At 39.9% G+C, this 24,458-nt stretch overlaps 1 protein-coding gene across 2 annotated transcripts; it reads right to left on the bottom strand.

The window, feature by feature from the left end:
• Positions 1-1,486: 1,486 nt before the first annotated feature.
• Positions 1,487-21,217, bottom strand: NMI (N-myc and STAT interactor). Of its 2 annotated transcripts, XM_058442105.1 has the most exons (9): positions 20,941-21,217; positions 16,782-16,899; positions 14,175-14,261; positions 13,259-13,354; positions 10,141-10,303; positions 7,071-7,177; positions 6,797-6,983; positions 2,644-2,750; positions 1,527-1,892 (listed from the first exon to the last, which is right to left on the bottom strand). In XM_058442105.1, exons 3-9 carry the CDS (start codon positions 14,253-14,255, stop codon positions 1,710-1,712), a joined length of 924 nt encoding a protein of 307 aa, XP_058298088.1. In that variant the 5' UTR covers positions 14,256-14,261; positions 16,782-16,899; positions 20,941-21,217; the 3' UTR covers positions 1,527-1,709. The 2 variants fall into 2 exon arrangements, with proteins under 2 accessions (XP_032611622.1, XP_058298088.1); XM_032755731.2 differs by lacking the exon at positions 16,782-16,899 and having other exon boundaries at positions 1,487-1,892.
• Between the last annotated feature and the right edge of the window lie 3,241 nt (positions 21,218-24,458).

The raw sequence follows: 24,458 nt of genomic DNA, 5'->3' as shown, positions 1-24,458 counted from the left end.
AGTGACTATTTCAACTTTGTCCTAAATAAATATTAACATAAAATTCTTCCTGATAGGCAATCTGCCACAGACTATCAACAATACCTTCTGTGCCAGTGAGACTGGCACAATGGAAATTAAAAAGGCACTTTAAAGTTTTCTTCTTAATATTTTTGAGAGCTTTAAATAGTCATTCTATTTTAAAAGAATAATAGACACGAGAGATTTGTTTAAATGGTAGCTATGAAGATTTATCATAAATTGTCGTTTTTAGGCACCATCTGTCATTCTTTAAAGAAAGGTGAAAATAAGAACTCCTGAGAGTAATGTAACTTTAAAAAATAAAAATAAAATATCAGAAGCAAAACTCGAGCTTTTCCTTTTGTTTGTTTTAGATGCCAGGCAGCATTCAATAGGTTTAGAACATTTTCTAAAAGCCTTTCATTTCTGCCAGCGTTTTAATATGAATTTAATTCTGCTGCCAGTAACCTACCATGTCATGAAACCTACCATGTCAGAATAGAAGCTGTCCAAAGGTTTTTTTTCTATTTTTCTTTTTTTTTGAGACAAAGTCTCACTGCAACACCCAGGCTGGAGTGCAATGGCACGATCTCAGCTCACTACAACCTCTGCCTCCCAGGTTCAAGCAATTCTGCCTCAGCCTCCCAAGTAGCTGGGGTTACAGGCGCCCACCACCATGCCCGGCTAATTTTTGTATTTCTACTAGAGACGGGGTTTCACTATGTTGGCCAGGCTGGTTTCGAACTCCTGACCTCAAGTGATCCGCCCACCTCAGCCTCCCAAAGTGCTGGTGGTGTCAGCCACCGCATCCGGCCTAACGGTTCTTTATCAAAAAGACTTTTATCTTCTCTGAATAGGAACCTTTAATTTTATCATTAAAGTTTCTGCAAGTTAAAAACAGTGAGATGCTAGTAAACTGGGTCTTTCCAACTAAACTTTAAGCCCTTGGAGGGCAGGTACTGTGTTTTTACCTCCAGGCATTCCCCAGCCTCGAGCATGATGAGTGATGAGTCACTAACTTTGTATTTACCTCTCTCTCCATGCCAAGGTTTTCAAACTCTTATACCAATTGTTTCTGTTGTAAGTGCAAAAGAAAGAAAAAGCTAGTCCTTTACGAGCTCTATTTGGAGAGGGGATGGCTTGGAAGGAATCAAGGGACACTTGGCACTTGGGTGAACAAAAATTCAAGAAAAAGATCACACTCAGCTCTGAGAACCTTTAGAGTTGTGGAGTGAAATGCTATGCACAGTGGGAAATGGTTGCTCTTGAAGTCCTTCAACTCTTCAGTTGAGTTTACAGGAATCACAAACTGCTGAATGTAACTGCCTTTGTTTTGGAAAATGTTGAGTCAAGTCTGCATATTGGTGGGCATGGGGCCACAACTGAATTGGCCCACAAGACCATAACAGGATGAGCCAGCACTGGCAGGGGACATCTGAATCACTTAAGGTTGATTTCAGCAGACATGGCACCAATACACATAATCTATAAACAAAACTTTTTATTACAGTGCACTTATTGTAGTTGAAAACATGCAGCACCGTTTGAAACAAAGAAGATTCAGAAACATGGAAATAAGTTTTGTATCTAAACATAAATGGATGGTAAAAATTAAAGTTTTCATTTTTTAAGGAAAAGCATATTCATTTTTGTCAAACATTTACAGTAATCCGGGTTAAAAAGCTATAGTTTTCATGATTCTGTTAAGTCTATTCTTCAAAGTATGCTATGTGAGGTTGACCTAGAGAACACTTGACCACATCTACTTCTCCACCTCCATTCTTTGCCCGTTGAAAGTGAATGTTAATTAAATCCTCCACAATTTCTTCATCCATTTGAATGCCTTCCATTCCCGTCAGAAGCACTGTCCTCTTAGATGTTCCTGAAAATAGCTAAGAAGGAAAAAAATGATAAATAGAAAGATTTCTAAGAGTTTTGAATTACAAAACTTTACATTCATAATCTCTGCTTAATATTTTTTATTTTATCTTAGAAGAGACAAGAAATCTTAGGAAGATTTTCCAAGCAAGAGAATATCCAAGTCAGATCTGAGTTTTAGAAAGAGAACTCTGGTGGCATTATGGAACACAGAGGAACGGAGGCATGCTCTGGGAATAGAAAGACCAGGTAAAGAGGTAGTCAGAAGTGGAGCTGGCAAGATTTAGTGACCAAATGAATGTTGGCGGTGAAGCAAACTGAAGAGTTAAGTATGAGTTCTAGCTTTTAAGTTGGTGGAGCAGGTAGATGGTGGTACCATTGGATACCTGGGAAGGAAGAGGAAAAGGGAGCAGGTCTGGGGTAAAGATAATGAGTTCAGAGAAAGTAGGCAGGAATTCTTTCTCATGCTCACTGACAGTAGACACATGAGAGAAATGCAGCTATGTCTCCATGTACAAAAATAAAAATTGTGCCATTATCTGAGTAATTTCAGTTTTAAAAATTGTATAATAAAGTACAGTTTTGCATTAAAATGCTCCTTCAAAAGACAAACTCATTTTGCACCAAGCAAAAATGAAGTAAAGAAACCATTTTGCTATCCCTCATTGATAAGATTCATAAGTAACAGACTCACAACAACTTTATTTTTTGTGGGGCGGGTTTGGGCAGTGAGTTCTGAAAATGAGAGAAAAGAGATGACTTTACCTGATACTTTTTCAAGTGTATTTCTGTGTATGGAGAAACAGTAACTCTATGGCAGGTTTGATTTATATAAAGAGGGTATTCTTTCTTTTTCAAAATCTTGTCAGCCACTAAAAGCAAAGCAAAAACAATACTTGTCTTTTTTATATCATAAGCATTTTTAACCAAAGTTAAAACTTCCTTCAAAGAGAACACTATTACAGTAAATATTGAGTTAAAAGATTAATTTTTAAGAAATTTTAAAGCCCACTTTGAAGACTTCACAGTACATAATTCTGAAAACTACAAGACCAAACAATAATGAGGTTTAAAGGCTTCATTCCATCTTGAATTATTCACTGCAGTCAATCAATGCACAAAGGGTTGCAATGTCCTCAGATAGATCTACTTTGAGCTATAAAAAATACGATAGTCTTTTGCAGAAAGTAACCCACTCATCTAACAAGACTGGAATGTTTCCCAGTTTCTCAAAAGCTGTAAGTGAAAACTATGATTAGAATACTGTATATATTTTTTCAATATATTCAATAAACTGAAGTAATGATGTTAACCAAAGCAGGGAGGAGATTGAATGTCATCTAGAAAAACTGAAAGGAAATAAAAATTCATCAGTTTTCTACAACACAAAGAATAGTCTATTTTTTAGCAGTATTTTTTTCTCCTAGAGTGGTGAAAGGATGTGTGTCAAGACTGTAACGTTTCACAAAAACAGTTCTTGGGAATATCCAACCATCTCACTCATCTACCTTGGATCAGCAATATGGTACAATGGTTAAGAGTGTAGGCCCTCATTGGCGAGAATATGGAGAAATTGAAACCCGGAGGCATTGCTGGTAGAGATGTAAAATGGTACAGCCGCTGTAGAAAACAGTATGACAGCTCCCCAAAATATTAAAACAGAACACGATATGATCCAGCAATTCAACTTCTGGGTATATACCCGAAACAACTGAAAGCAGGGACTCAGATGGATACTTGCTCGTTAATGCTCAGAGCAGTATTTTTCACAATAGGCAAAAGGTGGAAGCAACCCAAGTGTCCACCAACAGATGAACAGATAAACAAAATGGATATATAAAATACACACGCACACACGGAGAATATTATTCAGCCTTTAAAAAGGATGAAATTCTGATACATACCACAACATGGATGGACCCTGATAACATTATGCTAACCAAAATAAGACAGACAGGAAAAGGACAAATATTGTATAATTCCACTTGAATGAGGTACCTAGAATAGGCAAATTCATAGAGACAGAAAGTAGAATGGTGGTTACCAGGGGCTGGAAGAAGAGGTAACGGAGAATTATTGTTAAATGGGTACAGAGTGGCCGGGCGCGGTGGCTCACGCCTGTAATCCCAACACTTTGGGAGGCCGAGATGGGCGGATCACGAGGTCAGAAGATCGAGACCATCTTGGCTAACACGGTGAAACCCCATTTCTACTAAAAATACAAAAAATTAGCCGGGCATGGTGGCGGGCACCTGTAGTCCCAGCTACTCGGGAGGCTGAGGCAGGAGAATGGCGTGAACCCAGGAGGCGGAGCTTGCAGTGAGCTGAGATCACGCCACTGCACTCCAACCTGGGGGACACAGCGAGACTCTGTCTCAAAAAAAATAAAATAAAAATAAAATAAATGGGTACAGAGTTTCAGTTTGGGGTGATTAAAAAGTTCTAGAGATGGATAGCGGTGATGGTTGTACAACACTGTGAATGTACTTAGTACCCTTGAATTGTACATTTCAAAATTGTTAAAATGGTAAATTTTATGTTATATATATTTTATCACAGTTAAAAAAAAAAACAGAGTACAGGTCCTGAGTCAAATAGACCAGCTTCAGTCCCAGCTCTGCTACTTATGAGCTATGTGGCCTTGGATATGTTGCCTGACTTCTTAAAGCCTCAGTTTCTGTTTCTGTAAAATAAGCATAATTACAGTACCTACCATGTAGATTATTGTGATGAGTCAGTAAGACACAGTTTCTGAAGTATCTGGCATATTTATCTCCAGAATACCTTCATATCCTTCAGTAGTTACCTGTTGGATAACCTATAACCTGCAGAAGTATTTTTCCCCATCTGGCTAGATGTAACCTCTAGGAGAATATCCCCAGATGGCCCAAGGTCACAGGTTCCAAAGCTAGTATTATCTCTCACAGTAGAGTTATAAATTGCATTCTAGTTTATTTTATTTTATTTATTTTATTTGGGTTTTTTTGAGACCGAGTCTCACTCTGTCACCCAGGCTGGAGTGCAGTGATGCAATCTCGGCTCCCTGCAACCTCCACCCCCCAGGCTCAAGCAATTCTCCTGCCTCAGCCTCCCAAGTAGTTGAGACTATAGGCATGAGCCAGCACATCTTCTAATTTTTGTATTTTTAGTGGAGAAGGGGTCTCGTGATGTTGGCCAGGCTGGTCTTGAACTCCTGACCTCAAGTGATCCACCCGCCTCAGCCTCCCAAAGTGCTGGGGATTAAAGGCGTGAGCCACTGCGCCTGGTCAGATTTTTTTAAATCCAAGATATAGACAAACTAACAGCAAACTGGCTAAATGAACATAGGAATTTGGCAAATTAAAATCTGGACGCTTGACTATGGAAATTTCCAAGTTATTGTTCATTTCCAAGACAACATATTACAGTAGCCCTCAAGACCCCTTCCTTTTATAGCTCTCCCTAACGCATCCCACCAGGATGCCCTAAACATCATCCAAAATCTCAGGTCAAAAATGCGTATTGGGCCAGGAGCGGTGGCTCATGCTTGTAATCCCAGCACTTTGGGAAGCCAAGGCGGGCATATCACTTGAAGTCGGGAGTTCGAGACCAGCCTGACCAACATGGTGAAACCCCGTCTCTACCAAAAATACAAAAATTAGTCAGGCATGGTGGCATGCACTTGTAATTCCAGCTACTTGGGAGGCTGAGGTGGGAGAATTGCTTGAACCCGGGAAGCGGAGGTTGCAGTGAGCTGAGATAGTGCCACTGCACTCCAGCCCAGGCGACAAAGCAAGACTCTGTCTCACAAAAAAAAAAAAAGATATTGACATGTTTTAATGTGCCCAGAGAAAAGCCTAGAAAGACACCCAAATAACCATAACTAACTAATAGTAGGACAAAGGGAAGTTTGAGGAAATGTCTGTTTTTTTTTTTTTTTTTTTGAGACAGAGTCTCACTCTGTCGCCCAAGCTGGAGTGCAGTGGCGCAGTCTCGGCTCACTGCAAACTCTACCTCCTGGGTTCAAGCTATTCTCCTGCCTGAGCCCCCCGGGTAGCTGGGATTACAGGCGTGCGCCACCACATCTGGCTAATTTTTTTGTATTTTTAGTAGAGACGGGGTTTCACCATGTTAGTCAGGCTGGTCTCGAACTCCTCACTTCATGATCTGCCTGCCTCTGCCTCCCAAAGTGCTGGGATTACAGGCATAAGCCACCGGGCCCGGCCGAAATGTCTCATTTTTACTAAATGTATGTTCTTCTGTATTATTTCACCTTCCTTAAAAAAGCATTTATTACTTTGTCATGAAAAAATCTAATCCATCAATTTGTTTTTTAGTTTTGTTTTTTGAGACAGGGTCTCACTCTGTTTCCCAGGCTGTAGTGCAGTGGTGCAATCACAGGTCACTGCAGCCTCGACCTCCTGGCCTCAAGTAATCCTCCAGCCTCCTAGCCTCCTGAGTAGCTAGGACCACAGGCACGCACCACTATGCCTGGTGATCTCGGCTCACTGCACTCTCCACCGCCTGGGTTCAAGCGATTCTCCCCACCTCAGCCTCCTGAACAGCTGGGATTACAGGCACTCGCCACCATGCCTGGCTAATTTTTGTATTTTTAGTAGAGATGGGGTTTCGCCATGTTGGACAGGCTGGTCTCGAACTCCTGACCTCAAGTGATCCGCCTGCCTGCCTCAGCCTCCCAAAGTGCTGGGATTACAGGGGTTAGCCACTGCACCCTGCCTATTTGTAGCAATATTATCTTTCCTAGTACTGTCCCTGGAAATAATTTCCCACACTCTACTATTTTATAAGGTTTTTTAAAATCCCCAATTATCATGCTAATACATTCCAAATAAAAGAAGTAGAATAGGAGTACTTTCAGAAACAACAGAACATGACTGAAATGGCAGAGTGTCTGTTAACCTTCCACACCCTTGAATACCTCCAGTCTCCACAAACGTGATGACTGCACTCCCGGACTGTCTGTCATAGTCCACGCGGTCCACCTCTCCGCCTCCATTTCGGGACTTCGAAAAGCTCAGCTCTAGTTTATCTCTCATTTGATCTTCAGGCAATGTGCCAGGAATTTCAGTAACATTGATTTTCATTTTAGAAACTTCTGCATAAACCTGGAAAATGATTTGCTGTTCAGAAATATGGATGAGAGAAGTGCTTGTGATGAACAGAAATCCAAAAAATTTTAATCATCCTGTTACCTGGAATCTGACTCCTGAGTTTAATGGAACTGGCTTGGCCGTAACCTCCAGATTTATGTCTTTTATCTGCACATGATGTTTACTCATGCTTACCACATTTTGGGCAACTGAAAAATAATTCAGGAAGGAAGTATTAATTTCCAATACTTTAAGAATTGTTACGCTTTTGGTTTAAGAACAAATTATCCTGAATATTTTTAATTTTCTTTAATATTAAAGGGTCTAATTTTAAAAATTTGGCGGGAGGTGGTTCCAAGTGATAATGGTCTTGACATCAAAGTAGAATACATATTTTGGGGGGTCAGGGGGAAGGGGGACCGGATCTCACTCTGTCACTGAGGCTGGAATGCAGTGATGTGATCATAGCTCACTGTAACCTCAAACTCCTGGGCTCAAGAGATCCTCCCACCTCAGCTTCCAGAATAGCTAGGATTACAGGTGCATGCCACCACGCCTAGCTAATTTTTTTAACTTTTTGTAGAGACGAGGTCTCACTTTGTTGCCCAGGCTGCTCTGGAACTCCTGGACTCAAGCAATCCTCCTGCATCAGACTCCCAGACAAAGTTCTGGGATTACAGGGATGAGCCACTGCTCTTGGTCCCAAAGTAGAATATATTAATGTAAAAGTACATCAGCAAAATCACAGTGTAGAAGTTCTCAAGTTCTAGATTCATCTCATAAGATGAATCTTTTCTCTTATCTCTTAAGAGATAAGCCTAACAATCTTCCAGAATTCATATATTACTTCAGCTCAGCCACATACCCTTCCTTCCACTATTAACCATTTCCAGAGGATTCCCCTAGTACATTAATGCACAGCCAGAAATTCTCCCATGTTCAGTAAGCTGGGAAAACTTTCATGGCTAAATGTCATTTGTACAATTAGTCTTGATTTTACTTAACCTTATCATTTGTTACTCCTTAATATGTTACAAGCACTAGAGCAATATGTATTCATTTGCTCTGTCTTCTCAAGGATTACATGTTAAAGACTACATAGGCTGGAATATCAAAGAATGAGTCTTTTTTTTTTGTCATACTTAATGACGAATTCCACTTTTGCCGAAATGCTCTTGAAATCATTCTTTAAAAAGTTGATAGTCCTGCTATATTGATCACAAAGCTGTCAAGTCTAATTTACCTGTGCAAATGGGAGAGGTTTAGTAAAATGCTAAAAGTCACTAGTACTGCAAAAGGCAACTCTACGTCAATTAAAAATGTGAGTGGGCATTTATTTTTAATGTATGGCATGAGTTTATAATAATTCACTTGTTGATATTTGGGGCTGCTATTCCAATGTATCATGAAAATAAGTGACATTCACTCTCTGTCTTATAAAACTTCAATGTGTTTATGACAACCAGACCAGATGGCACCACACCACAGCTGGAGGAAGAGAAAAAAAGGGCCAGAAGGCAGGGCCATGGCCATGTGGGAATTCAACTCACTGTACCAAAATATGACTCTATAACTTGGATGATGGTTTTTTGTTTTTTTGTGTTTTTGTGTTTTTTTGCTAATGACAACAGACAATAACAGAAAATATCAATGAGTAATACTCAGATGATCCTCTTTCCCTCCCACTCTTCCACAAACCCCCAACATCTGGTGATCTGATACAGCTGAGAGGGATTGCTTGTGTTTCAACTTTTGTGACTCTGACAATCAAGAGCCAACTCCTACTTAATTGTGTTTCAAACCTACTGCTGTCCCAGGAGATCGGGAGCTCAGAGCCACGTCAAGCGTAGAAGCAATGATGTAGGTGCTTTTAGAGAATTCCATTTCCAACATTCCCAGCAAATTGCTGTGCAGAAACCCTGCCTCCCAAATCCTCATTTATATCTATCTTTTAATTATATCCTGATTACCAGTCGCCAATATGAGTCCTGGACTCCTCTTCTACCTGTAGCAGTAGCTCCAGGGTGAAGGAAAACACACTGGCGATGCATGTCTTCTACGCGCAGATACTGACCTGCTGGAATGCCTTTCCTTTCGACATTTATTTTCAGGCTATAGTGGAGCACCAGTTTTAAGGAAACATGGGTTATAGACTGTCAGAATATGAGCACTGGAAGGGCTGGGAACACCATCTGGTCCCTCGCCACGTAACTTAAATAAAAGAACAAAGGCCTGGGCTGGTGGCCTACCGAGAGAAATATTGGCCCAGTGGAAGTACATGGACTCTCAGGGTTTGGCTCTCAGCTCTGCAATTAACCGTATAGACTTTAAGCAAGTTAATTATCTTCTTTAAGCTTCTGTATCCTTATCTGAAAAATTCCTAACATGTAGCAACAACTAACATCCATTAAGTTTGTATTAAGTGTCCAACATTGTGCTAAGTATTTTATCAACATTTCTCATTTAATACCCAAAGCAGCCTCATGAAGTAGGTACTACCATGAAGCACCTGCATAAAATCCTGAGGTTTATAAAGAACCCATCCCAAATCATGTTTCTAGGAAGGGACAAGGCTGGCACTCAAAGCCAGATCCTCCCTACTCAGAAACCCCCAGCTCCGAACAGGGGCCCTCACCATGGCAGACTTAGCAAACATTAGGTCTCATCCCAAATCTCTAGCTCCCAGGCGCTTCTCATTCATTGGCTATGTGCCCTTAGGTAAATCACTTAAACATCCTCAGAATCTGTTTTCTTGACTCTGGCATGTCTATATTTAAAGGACACAATAATAACTATCCTATCCTCCTACATTTATGGAATTGTGTGAGTATAAAATGTGATAATGTCTCTGAGAACTGTACAGCTCTACTACCTTGAAATATTACTATCATTATTTGGAGGTAGCATGTGGAGTAGAAAGAGGCTGGTATTGGACATCATCATAGCACCTGGATTTAAGTCCCACAGTCATGGCTTTCTGAATAAGAGATCATATTCAAGGCACTTGTCTCAGTTTTCTCATCTGTAAAATGGGAATAATCATACCTGCCTCAGAACATCACTATGAGGATAAGAAATAATATAAGTGAAGTAATATTAGCAAAGTAATAGCTAAATGTCTATGAAAGTGCTTTCCAAATAACATGGTCATATTTTTTAACATTAGTCATACCTTCTTCTTTTTCAAAGGTGATAAGTGCTTGTCCTTTTTGTAGCTCATAAGGAACTTTCGAGCTCACTTGAAATGAACAGGAGATATTTGACAACTGGCTGTCATTCACAGGAGTTTCAACTGATAAGAATTTCATCTTTGTTTCAGGAATATCCTCTTTAATCTAATCCAAATGAAAATGTTTGATTAAAATCAAGATGAGAAATAACTTAAGTCCTTCCAAAGATAATGTAATTTGGTCATCCAATAATTCATTCCCCACTAATTTTAGAACCTTGTAGAATATTGAGTATGGTCTTATTTAACATCTTTAGCAATTGCTTTTTCCCATGTAAGTACTCAGTAATCAAATGCTGATCTTTTAATATCATTTCACAGATTAAATTAAAAATATATAATCCTCTCACTTTTTTCTAATCAATGTTTAAACTGTCAATATTGTATGGTGTTCAGTTCTAAAGCCTACATCATTCATGTAAATAAGGACTTTTTAAACAAGTGCCAATAATAGACTATCTCTAAAGGAAATCATTAGATAGTATGTTTAATTTTGCTGCAAAGTATGAAATATAGTGTTGGGTATAATATGGTATTTCAAATCCGGATAATTTCATCCAAAAAGAAAGACTCCAGAATTAGATAATTTTATTTATTTATTTATTTATTTATTTATTTTGAGACAGAGTCTCACTCTGTTGCCAGGCTGGAGTACAGTGGTGTGATCTCGGCTCACTGCAACCTCCACCTCCCGGGTTCAAGCAAGTCTCCTGCCTCAGTCTCCCGAGTAGCTGGAACTACAGGCATGCGCTACCATACCAAGCTAATTTTTGTATTTTGTATGTTTAGTAAAGACAGGGTTTCACCATGTTGGCCAGGATGGTCTCTTGACCTCATGATCCACCTGCGTTGGCCTCCCAAAGTGCTGGGATTACAGGCGTGAGCCACCACACCCGGCCCAGAATTAGATGATGTTAAATTTATCAAATTTAAAAATTCCACCTTCCCCAACACCTGCCCATCAACTTTTTAACCATTACCACAACTTAGGTTTATAAAAAATGAGAAGGGACATTATCAACAAAAATTGTAAGCTGAGGCTGGGCAGGTGGCTCACACTCGTAATCCCAGCACTTTGGGAGGCCGAAGCAGGCAGATCACCTGAGGTCAGGAGTTTGAGACCAGCCTGGCCAACATGGTAAAACCCATCTCTACTAAAAATATAAAAATTAGCTGGGCATGGTGGCAAACGCCTGTAATCCTGGCTATTCAGGAGGCTGAGGCAGGAGAATCGCTTGAACCAGGGAGGCGGATGTTATAGTGAACCAAGATCGCACCATTGCACTCCAGCTTGGGCAACAAGAACAAAACTCTGTCTCAAAAAAAAAAAAAATTGTAACCTGAAAGATAAAGGTAGGTGGTTATACTTAGCTGCTTAGAATTATTGGGATTAACAGATTTATATAACTACACATAAACGCACAAATGAGATAGATGCTTGCATTTCTATTTCCCATGGTTATTTTACATGCTGAAAATAACACAGAGATTAGAAATATTCAGTGAGTCATTCGATTTAATCTTACATTTATTCTTTGCCTTTACGCGTAACTCCAGTGGAACCTCTGATTACGGTAAGGCTGACATCAAAACAGTCTCCAATGTCTGAGAAAAGGCAGAGTGTTACCCAGTATGTGCTGAGGAGCCAAGCGCTTTCTGAAATTAGAGTGAGAAAGCTTGATTCTATTTCTGACCACACTGTGACAGAGAGCAAATTCACTTAAGCTCTCTGATCACAGGTTTGGTCCTCTGCAAAGTGGGTCGACTAGGGCTGGCTGGTTTCTAAAGGCTCTTTGAGTTGTAAGACTGCATGATTCTAGCTCCAGTCTGAGAAGTAACCAGAATCTTAACAGAGTCTTCTGCACAAAGTCACCCATCTCATAAACACAGAAAACCTCACTTCCTGATATTCAATATCTTATCTCCCACTTCAGAAACAAAAAGTGTCAATGCTCTAATTTTTTTTTTTTTTTTAAGGCGGCGTTTCACTCTGTCGCCCAGGCTGGAGTGCAGTGGTGCGATCTCAGCTCACTGCAACCTCCGCCTCCCAGGTTCAAGCAATTCTCTGCCTCAGCCTCCCAAGTAGCTGGGATACAGGCACCTGCCACCATGCCTGGCTACTTTTTTTTTTTTTGTAGAGACAGGGTTTCACCATCTTAGCCAGGCTGGTCGTGAACTCCTGACCCCATGATCCACCCACCTCAGCCTCCCAAAGTGCTAGGATTACAGGCGTGAGCCACCGCGCCCAGCCTCAATGCTTTAATTTTTTAACAATCTGAGTTGTTAAGAAAAAAAATGGGTGAAAATTATGTATAATTAAAATACAGGAAAATTTAGGAGAGAATTTAAATGGTGAGGATTAATATATGTCCAATTTTTTAAACTGTGAAACTCATTTAAATTACCAAAGCACCTTGGATGAGAATAATAATAAAAGAACTCAGTGAGAAAAGCCAGAATTTGATCCAACAGTAATTTGCTAATGACCATCTTTTTTTGGTAAATTTTATTAATTTTTTGTTTTTGTAAATTTATTAAAGTGTACATAAATAATAGAAAAATGCATGTATCATAAGTACAGCAAGATGAAATTTTACAAAGCTAACACACATGATTGACACACAGATGATAGGCAGAACATGACAACACCCCAGAAACCCCCTTGGGTTCCCTTCTGGGTCTTACCTGCTTCCAAAATAACCACTGTTTTAACTTCAAACATCCTGCTTTTGCTTAATTTAAAGGGAAGCACATGGTATGCCCTCTTCTGTCTTTTTTGTGTTAACATTGTGTTTATGAAACTCATTTGTGTTGCTGCATGTCATTATGATCTGTTCATTCTCATTGCTGTGTAGTTTTCTATCATATGACTATACCCCAATTCACTAATTCATTCTACTATGAAGGAATCATTGGGGTGTTTTCCATTTTGAACTATTACAAATGGTGGTGCCATGGATGATGATAAAGTTTTAAAAATGAATTTTGTATAACTAAAACGCTTTTTCCAAAAACCATGCATCCATCAAAAATGTAGTATATAAAATAATTAAGAGAGTACCTGGAATTCTTTGGTAGCCTCTTGTAACTCCGTTTCAAGCTTTTGGATCTCCTTCTTTAGTTGAATATTTTCCTTTGTAATTTCATCAATTAGTCCCTTAAAAATATCAAATGGTACCAAAGAAAGTAAATAGCCCCTGAACTCATTTTTCTGAATGAACTAAAGACTATAAATTTCTCTCATCCTGAACAAAGATATTAGACAGTCTCAGAATAAATTTGACTATGTGAATAATGCATTTGTTGAATATTTTACATCATCACCTGTCTATTCTAACATTGCCAAGTAGTACTATCTCCATTATATAAATCAGGAAACCACCTTTTACACTAGACCAAAGTCACAGAAATTTATATAGTAAGGCAAAGATTGAGATCAGATCTTCTGAATATTACTTCAGTGCTGCATCAACTCCTTTCCTAGCTATTTATGACCACGATAAGACTTTTAAATTGCACTGTAATAGCGGACATATTCTGGGGCAGTTTGTTGTTGGTGTTGTTGTTGTTTTTGTTCTTAATTATCTGTGATTCCCATAGTATCCCATAGTACAGAGCTACCTTAACAAGCCAGACGTATGACCTTGGGGAAGTGGTTTAAGCTACCTGGGCCTCTGTTCCCTCTTGGGGTCTAATGAGATAATTGCTAACTATGCTCTTAACTTGTTGATGCAAATCCAAGAAATGAGGGTGTGAGTGAGAAAGCAGCTAGTGTTGTAAGCCTTATAAGAGAAAGAATAAAAATATGACACTTCTTGTAAGGCTTAAATAACATAATGGAAGTTAAAAATTTTTTTAAAGCCTAACAGTCTCCCAAATTCAGGGAAATGTTGCACAAAGACATACAAAACATGCCTTACTGCAAAACTAACAGATATAAAATAATTTTTAATACTACCCAGTAATTTCCTTTTTACCTTATTTTGTTCATCTTTTATAAATTCATCTGGCAAATGCTCCTTAAGAATTTGTTGTGTGTTGTCTTTATCAGCTTCCATGATTCCCTAATATTATAAAAAATAAATATTGTAAGCATAGCATATATACACAAATTTAAGAACAAAGAAATAACAACTTTTACCCTTTTATGGAAGAAACATCTCTTCTTTGCTATATCTTTTTTTCCCATCTTCAAAGGCTTTATTATCATATGGCTTATATCCAAAGTCTATATTTCAATAACTCCTTTTTTTTTTCTTTTTTTGAGACAGAGTCTCACTCTGTCGCCCAGGCTGGAGGGCAATAGTGCGATCTCGGCTCACTGCAACCTCTGCCTCCCAGGTTCAAGTGATTCTCCTGTCTCAGCCTCCCAAGTAGCTGGGATTACAGGTACCTGCCACCATGCCCGGCTAATTTTTGTATTTTTAGTAGAGATAGGGTTTCACCATGTTGGTCAGGCTGGTCTTGAACTCTTGTCAAGTGATGCACCCCCCTCAGCCTCCCAAAGTGCTGGGATTACAGGCGTGAGCCACAGCTCCTGGCCAGTATTTCAAATAACTTTCACACCTATAATATATAAAAAGATTCTAAAAATCCTTTGCTTTTCAACAAAATAATATACAGAAAGTAATGAACATTAATGTTCCTTTGTAGTTCATATTCCAACAATAATATCATGCTCCATTTTAAAAGAATACTATTTTGGTTTTCCAACATTTTTCAAAGGTTTTGATTAAAATATTTAATTCTCCCTTTTCTCCCCAAATGTAAACAAAGTCAAGAGGCCTCCAACATATGCTTTCTCTACACAGGTGTTCTTACCTGAAGCTTTCACTAACTCTCCCGCTGGGTCCATAAACATGGATTGGGAAGAAATTACATGTTTATTTCTAATAACCTCTAATTGAAGCTTAGCATTCTCTTCATTTATGAATATGGTAACAAACTACAGCAGTATTCACAGCACCTGTGATAGTCACCAGTAGAAAGCACAGATAGTTTCATAGAATATTGTTGCAGATATGCTAAAATAGTTTGTGTTTAACATTGCTTCTACATTAGTTACTAACCTCACCACTAGGTTTTGTAATACATTGCAATACATTGATATATATCACTATATCAAACATTTGCTTTTTAAATATTCTGATAACCATATTTCAATACAGTTGATTTCTGGCCGGGCACGGTGGTTCACGTCTGTAATCCCAGCACTTTGGGAGGCCAAGGCGGGTGGATCATGAGGTTAAGAGTTTGAGACCAGCCTGGCCAACATGGTGAAACCCTGTCTCTACTAAAAATACAAAAAAAATTAGCTGGGCGTGGTGCCAGGTGCCTATAATCCCAGCCATATTTCAGTACAATTGATTTACTTTGTAATTCTATGTATTTTATTTTAGGCATTTAATTTTTTTTTTTAGATAGGGTCTCACTTTGTTGCCCAGGCTGGAGTGCAGGGGGGCACGAACACGGCTCACTGCAGCCTCGACATCCCAGGCTCAAGTGATCCTCCCACCTCAGCCCCCCAAGTAGTTGGGGCTACAGGTATGTGCCACCATGCCCAGCTAATTTTTGTATTTTTTGTAGAGATGGGTTTTCACCAAGTTGCCTAGACTGGTCTCGAACTCCTGGGCTCAAACAATCCGCCCCCCTTGGACTCCCAAAGTGCTGGGATAAGCCACCATGCCTGTCCCCGCAAATTTTTTTTTTTTTTTTGGAGAAAGGCCCATAGGATTTGCCAAGCTGGCAAAGGAATCCACGGTACAAAAAATTTAAGGACTCTTGCCTACATATGAATTTACTGAGATGAAAAACTCTCAGATCAAAAATGGGACAAAGGATATCATGATTCTGTGTTTTTAGATACACATTAATAAACAGTCTGCAATATAATTTTCCAAGATTTCAAGTGGCTAAAGTCTCAATATCCTTGAAAAAGAAATAAAAGACATCTATTCCTCCTTAAAAATAAAATAGAAGACTAGCAAAAACTTAGCCATGTCTTAGTTTAATGAATACAGGAGTGTCAAAAAAAAAAAAAAAAAGAGGAGAGTCGCATAACATCCAGACCTTAGTTTCTAATAATATTCTTCAATAAAAGAAACCAGGGCTCATTGGAGCAATGGCTGATTCTAGGTCTGGGGTATAAAATATACAAAATAAGCCTGGAATATCTTGTAGTGCCAGAAAAGTAAAAAGCACTAAACCACATGCACAGACACATACAATATGATGGGAGTATGTGAAAGGGACATGGGGACCCAACTGAAAGGGCTCCAGTGGCCAAAGGTACATACACAGAACTGATCAAGTAAGTAAATATATGGAGGATAATAGGAGCCAAGTTTTTCACCGTCAGAGAAGATAATTATAAATATGGAAAGGGAGAAAACCAGAATAAATACCGTTGATTGGAACTAGATTTCAATGTAATCCTGCAGCTGTGGTTTCTGATTGATGATTGAGATAGATAGATAGATAGATAGATAGATAGATAGATAGATAGATAGACAGACAGATAGACAGACAGACAGACAGACAGACAGATAATAGACAGACAGATAGAAATACCTATGTGTGATTACCTGGACATGGTGATGCACACCTGTAATCCTAGCTACTCGGGAGGCTGAGGCAGGAGAATTGCTTGAACCCAGGAGGCGGAGGTTGCAGTGAGTCAAGATTGCGTCACGGCACTCTAGCCTGAGCAACAGAGCGAGACTCCATCTCAGAAAAAAAAAAAAAAAAAAAAAAGCAATTCTTATGTGTGTATCTTGTGTATATACAAATACTTATATACCCTAGCTCTGTCTGCTGAGAAGGCCTGGGAGAGCAGATACAACCACAATGAGCAATGAGCGCACTCAGCACCCAGACTTTGGTTTCTAATACTATTCTCCACCAAAAGGAACCAGGACTCTTTAGAGAAATGGTTGATCCCAAAACCAGGACAGAAAAACTGCAAGATGAGCCTGGGACATCTTATGATGCCAAAAAGCAAGGAAATGCTTAAAGAATGATGACGACATGTCAAAAGGACACAGAATCCACCTTGAGATGGTTTTCAGTGGCCAAATCTGGGGATAAATTAAAGATTAAAATAGATAATGGTAGTAATGATTAAATCTGTTGATTAAAGTAAAAAACTGAGTCCAGATAAATTAGAAATTTTGGTGAAGAAAGGAATTTTTAGTTACCTTCAAAATAGTTCTCCACAAAATGTTTATTAATTTCAAAGAAGAAAAGAGTAACTTTACACTGGAGAAGTCTGGCAGACATCAACATAATGAGATAATCAAAGTAAATAATGGAATAAATCAAAATAATGTAACATATTACAAGGTACACTGAGAACACAATGTAACTTCGACGATAGTACTGCCAAAGATGCATAATCTGAATGTAAGCATGAGGAAACATCGGACAAACTCAAATTGAGGGGTTCTACAATACAACTGCCCTGTTCTCTTCAAAAGTTTCAAGTTCAGAAGGCCAAGGAAAGACTAAGAAATGTCCATACTGAAGGAGACTACAGAGACCTCACGACTAAATAGAAAGCATGATCCTCAACTGGATCCTTTTGCTATCATTGGGGCTCAGAAACTGATACCCCGAAGTATGGCATTTTGACATGCTGAACTGAAAATGGCTCAAGGTCTCTCTGACCTCCCCCTCCTCCTCTGTCTCTCCGAAAGCACAGGATGAAGATGCACTGATGTTCTCTTCTCTGCCTAAATGTGGGACCTGCCAGAAAACAGAACAATTACCTCTAGTCCCTTCCCTGAATTTTTAATTCTGAATTCATATCACAGAAAGAAGACTGAAGTCTGTCAACAAACCTAGGTTACAACCACTGTCTGCTCTGCAAGCCCAACAGGCTTTGTCCAAGGCCATTGTATGTTCTTCAAGTCCCTTGAATTCCTTTAAAAATCATTTACTAACCCCCTATAATCATCCACACTTCCCCTTCTCCCTTTCCCCTAAAAAGTAGGGAATATAACCAACCATCTGTACCCCATTGTGCAGTATAATCACTATGTGATTTTTTTCCCCTGTGCACATTAATAAATTTGTATGCCATTTCTCCTATTTAATCTGCCTTTGCCCTTCAGAGAGCAAAGAGGAAGTTTTCCCTTGACCCCTACACTATCCAAGACATTATCAGGACAACTGGTGAAATTCACGTTGGATCTGATTATTAAATTGTAGTAACGTAGCACTCCACATTCCTGATTTTGATGACTGTATTGTGGTTATGTCGGAGCACATCTTTTTTGTAGGAAATATATACTCAAGTATTTAATGAAAGATGATAGGTCACCAGATTGGAAATTTATTCTTAAATAATTTAGGAAAAGGAAAAGTTGTTTTACTGTACTTGCAACTTTTCTGTAAGTTTGAGATGGCTTGAGACAATATATATATTTAAGTACATATATATATTTAAACCACATCTTTCTCTCTCTCTCTCTCTCACACACACACACACACACACACACACACACACACACGCATACATATATACATATATATCGCCATTGTATCAACAACTGCAAAATCTTCCTAATGGTAAGCCATGGTCTGATACATTCTAACTCCAACTCACTTTCCCTTCCTATTTAGTCAATTCCTCAACCCAGTTCCCTAACCACACTGAATACTTGGATAGTTCCTTTTCTTTCCTCTGTTCCTCAAACTGTCACATCCCTCCTCCTCTCCCTACCTTAATCTCCGTCTAATGAAATCTTACTGTTCTTCAAGGTCCATTCCAAATTTTCCCCAAGTTCCCAAAGCCTTTTCTGATTCCCCCAAAGGATGTTACTCCCCCTCCTTTATCTCCTTTGTGGTGCTTTAATTATGTGTGTACCTATGTCATTTTCCATGACACATCAGTAAAGATGTTGAGGGCTGGGACCATGTCTACTCCTCCCTGCAGACCTTCAGAGCACTTTCTCAGTATAAGCTTACACACTGAAAACACTCCATTTAGAGAATTATGTGGTATCTTGACTTAAGTATTTGTTGTACTCAGGACATCACATGTATATGAAGTCCTCTTACTACATTTCAGAAGACAGAAACTGCAATGTTATTTAATTGCTTTTTATTTTTATTATTGTGACAATGCCAATATTCCCAAGAGCCTGTAATAAAGGCTCTCAGCATAAATGGTCTACTATCTAACACCCCCAGAACCCTTTTGGCATCTTTAGCGTCTGGATACTTTTGCTCTATGCATGAGTGGGACGTATGGTCATTCCTTTTATGCAGTCATGTAGTAGGCAAAACAATGGCTCCCTCAAAGATGTCCACATCCTAATCCCAAGAATCTATGATTATGTTAGTTTGTATTGCAAAGGAGAATTAAGGCTGCAAGCTGAATTAAGGTTGCTAATCAGCTTGCTTTTAAATATGGAGAGAATCCTGGATTATCTGTGGGGGGCCAGTATAATCATGGATACTTAAAAGTGAAAGCGGAAGACAGAAGAAGAGTCAAGAGATGTGACCGCAGAAGAACTTTCAGAGGCGCAATGTTGCTGGCCCTGAAGATGGAGGAAGGGCTACTGAGCCAAATAAGGTAGGTGGCCTCCAGAAGATGGAAAGGGGATTCACCCCAGGAGCTTCCAGAAAGGAAGGCAACCCTGCCAACACTTTGATTTTAACCCAGTGAGACCTCAGTAGGACTGCTACAGAATCCTAAGATAGTAAATTGTGTGTGTGAGTGTGTGTGTGTGTGTGTGCGCGCGCGCGTTCTTATGTGTTTAAGCCACTAAAGCCATGTAATTTGTTATGGCAGCGAATAACAAAATCTAATACAAATCACCATCACCGTATTTCCCTAATACAATCATATAACTGCGGTGCCAGGCCGTGTAGAATCGAATCTTCCTATATGCATGCCTGGCAGCAAAAATAAAGAAAGGCAATAGAACGTCTGCCTGTTGTACAGACTAGAAACATAGTATTCTCCTTCGGATGTCTCCTTCAAGAAAAACCTTGCCTATTCTGAAACGCCAGCCGTGACTGCACAACACTGCCCCTGCCAAGAATCGTTTTCTTAAGAAATCCGTTTTTCTAAGGACTATCTCCAGAGACACTCCTAGAAAACAGCGAGGGCCGGGCGCGGTGGCTCACGCCTGTAATCCCAGCACTTTGGGAGGCCGAGGCGAGCGGATCACGAGGTCAGGAAATCGTATCCATCCTGGTTAACACGGTGAAATCCCGTCTCTACTAAAAATACAAAAAAAATTAGCCAGGCGTGGTGGCGGGCTCCTGTAGTCCCAGCTACTCTACTCGGGAGGCTGAGGCAGGAGAATGGAGTGAACCTGGAGGGCGGAGCCTGCAGTGAGCCGAGATCGCGCCACTGCACTCCAGCCTGGGCGACAGAGCGAGACTCCGTCTCAAAAAAAAAAAAAAAAAAAGAGAGAGAGAGAAAGCAGCAAGGAAACACAAATAACTTTATGTTTCAATTTCCTGAATGAAGCAAAGCAAACAAGTGACAAGGCTCGAAGCCCTGACGGCCCAGAGACTGCACAGCGGGCCCAGGAGCAGGTGCGCCCCCTCGAAGGCGGCGTGGCCTCCGCGACTCGGCTGCGGGCAGCTCCCGGGGAGCAGGGTCTCAACTCTGGCGCTATCCCACTCCCGTCGGCGCTGAGGTCGCCCACCTCCCTTTCCACCACCGGCTCTCCAGCCCGGGACTGCCAGCGGCGGGAGTGGCAGTCAGGGAAGGGACTCCCCACTCACCCGCGTCCGCCCGCCGAGCGCAGCTCCCCGAGGCCCAGCGCGCCTGCCCTTCCCGGAAAACAGCAGCGCCCGAGACGCCGGAACCCCCGGAGGCACTGGGAGGGGAAGGTCCGGGTTCTCGAAACTGGCGCTGCCTCCGGCAGAAGCGCCTCGAGAGAGCTGCGGGGTCTTCCTGAGGAGGTGGCCCTCGCAGGAACAGCTCGGTTCCCTGCGAAAAGAAAAAGACAGTGAAAAAGAAAACTGCTTTAACGGCGATTTTTCTTTAGCACTTAACCACTGCTCGAATACTAAACCTGGTTGTCTCCAATGATTAGTCACTAACAGAAAAAAAAACCAATTTCACTTTCGATTTTTAAAAAGGAGTGGTTTTGCGGAAGAAAGCAGAAGTATAACTGAAGTTTCCGTACACACTAATTTTAGGGAACGCTTTCTAAAACCAGTTTTTTGCATGTATTTTATAAGGTATGTTGGAAAAGTGGATAGAAACCAAATAAAGTCAAAGCAGGAATCGCTCTTCATCAGATTGTAACTCTTGTAATTTCTTAGTCATTGTAACACTAGTTTACAAATGTTTACAGTCAGTACAAGATCGGCGTTTCTGTGTCTTTTGTAACATCCCCCGGGCCATGAAGTTGGGAAAGCTGTGGTGTTCCTGTTGGTTTCTGTGACCCATGTCCCTTGAAAGTTTTCTTGTAATCTCTTGTTTTGTTGTGGAGCTTGTAAATAAATACTTTACTAGGTGTGAACTTTTCCTTTGAAAATTCAAACATCTGGTTTATTTCAAGAACTGCAGTGTCTCTTAATCCCACACAAAGAACCACCCCACAGCTGCCCCGGCTCATAAATACAGATGAGGGAAGATGTGGAACCAGTTTAAAGTGGTGACATTTCTTTTTCTTTTCTTTTCTTTTTTTTTTTTTGAGATGAGTCTTGCTCTGTTGCCCAGTCTCCAACTCCTGAGCTCAAACAGTCCTCCCACCTCCACTCCCAAGTAGCTGGGATTACAGGAATTCACGACGTCACCCAGATTTTTTGTACTTTTATTTTAATTTGGGGGCTGGGGGCAGGTATCTAACTGTTTCTCAGGCTGATCTTGAGCTCTGGCCCCAAGTGATACCACCACCTCAGCCTCCTGTAAAATGGCATTTCTAAGTAAAAAAAGACTTCTTTGTGCTTATCAGACCAGTTAGAAAATACAAAAACTCCATCTGCTGCAACTTGAGAAAGAAATACTTTAGCTTTACCTTGAAATTTTAGAGGGAATATGAACTCTCGAGGTTATTTAGTTGAACCTTATTCTTCTTATTTTTATTTTTTATAAGAAGATACTAAAGGACAGGACCATGGCCAGAACAGAACTAACTTAATATATTGACTCAGATTCTGTTTAAAAGGCAAATGATACAGGTGGAGGGGAAGTCTTTTTGGACACCTACATTCTAAAGCTGAGACATGTACTAACAGTCTGAATTTAACTCAGCTTCAAATCTGGTATTCTGCAAAGTGTTAGAGATCTGAAGATGAAGAGTTGGCTCCTGGACATATTATTAATAATTGTAATTGCTAACATCTACTAAGAACTCCTGGACATTTTATAAACCTTTTTGTTTTGCCAACAACAATATTAGATGTAGGTAATATTCCCATTTCTTTTCACCTGTCTGAAGCAGGCAGGAAGGTATTATCCCCATTTTGCAGTTGAGGAAACTAAGGCATAAAGAGGTGACCCAAAATCAAGCAGTTAATATATGGTGACAATGATATCATCATACTCTACTCTCAACAATATCTCCAAATTGTGTCCTAGGGTACATGGAGAACATGGAATTTTATGGCCCAATACAATTAGGAAATGCTGCATACTGAATCCACTTTTGGAAATTCACAATGCACATCAGCACATTAAGAGTTCCAAGAAGTATTGCAGGGAAAAATTAAAAATTTGCGCATATTGAAAATTTTAACTTTATTCAACCTTGAACTTATCAAATCAATTTGAGCGATATATTCTTTTTTTCAAGGAACAGTTATTAAAATCTTGGGAAGTTTCTGATGGGACCTTTTGAGGAATGCTCTAGTAAATTACGCCCTCTCCTAATATAAAAGTTATTTATTGATGTTATCATGCACTCAATAAATATGTTGCACATGAGCTGCAGCACTCTATGCCTTGGATATCTCATGTAAATCTACACAGATGTGAGATGAATATTATGTTACACATTTGTCTTCCCGACTACATGGCAATGAACTCCTCCCAGACTTTCTATAAACGCACACACACACACACACACGCACACACACACACCCGTATTACACACAGTCTAATGTGTGTTGGAAGGGGTAGGATACCAGAAGTAGTAAAAGACAAAGGAGAGAGTAGTCCCCTCTACCTGAGGAGGTCAGGGAAGTTTCCTTCACAGAAGAGGTGAAAATTGAGTTGATTCATTAAGGTAGAGAAAGTAGACTGAGAAGAAAGATCGGGTGAAAAATCTCAGAGGGATGTGCAATGGATTAAATGTTTGTGTTCCTCCAAAATTCATATGTTGAATTCCTAACCCCCAAGGTGACAGTATTAGGGCTGGGGCCTTTGGGAAATGATTAGGTCATAAAGGGTGGAGCCTAAATGAATGAGATTAATGCCCTTATCAAAGAGGCCCAAAGGAGTTTGTTGACCTCTTCTGCCATGTGAGGGCACAAACAGAAGGTAATCTACGAATCAAGAAGCTGGCTCTCACCAGGCACTAGATCTGCAGGACCCTGGATCTTAGACTTGCAGCTTCCAGAACTGTGAAAAATAAATTCTGTTGTTTATAAACTACCAGTTTATGATGTTTTATTATAGCAGTCCAAAAGGACTAATATAGCATGAAACAAATGGGAGGCACCAAGAGTTTAGTGATTATGCAAACTATGAGAAAGCACCTGATATCTATTACATGATGATTCTCTTTTAAGAAAAGGCTACTACACCAAGCTTATGCTGCTGTTGCTATTGCTAAGATTGTGTTGATCTGGTTTGCAGTTCATCCTTGGGGAAATTGGAACACTTATGCCCAGTATTGTGCAAGATCCTGGGGGGATACAAATGAATTCTATAATTTCCTTCTAGTTTTCAAGAGTTTTCCCATTGGACTACATAAATGGTAAAGGAAAATACTATTTTATCAGGCAAGCAGTACTGTATAGTTAAAAGCATGATTTTGGCCAGACATGATGGCTCATGACTATAAACCCAGCATTTGTGGAAACTGAGGCAGAAGAATCACTTGAGTCCAGGAGTTCAAGGCTGCAGTGAGCTGTGACTGCACTGCTGTACTTCAGCCTGGGCAATAGCACGAGACCCTGTCAAAAAAATAAATAAATAAATAAATAAAGCATGGTTTTGGTGTCAGAAATGGGTTTGAATTTCAATTTTTAGGTACTGAAGTTTCTCAGCTTCAATTTTCTCATCTATAAAATAAAGATGTGGTGAATGAGACAGAGATGCATTTCAAGGACTAAACACAGTGCTCTAC

The sequence above is a fragment of the Hylobates moloch genome, unplaced genomic scaffold, assembly GCF_009828535.3.
Source record: "Hylobates moloch isolate HMO894 unplaced genomic scaffold, HMol_V3 SCAFFOLD_1, whole genome shotgun sequence".
NCBI classification, from domain to species: Eukaryota; Metazoa; Chordata; class Mammalia; order Primates; family Hylobatidae; genus Hylobates; species Hylobates moloch.
Note: the sequence above shows the minus strand (reverse complement) of the source record. Positions and strands in the feature narration are given on the sequence as shown.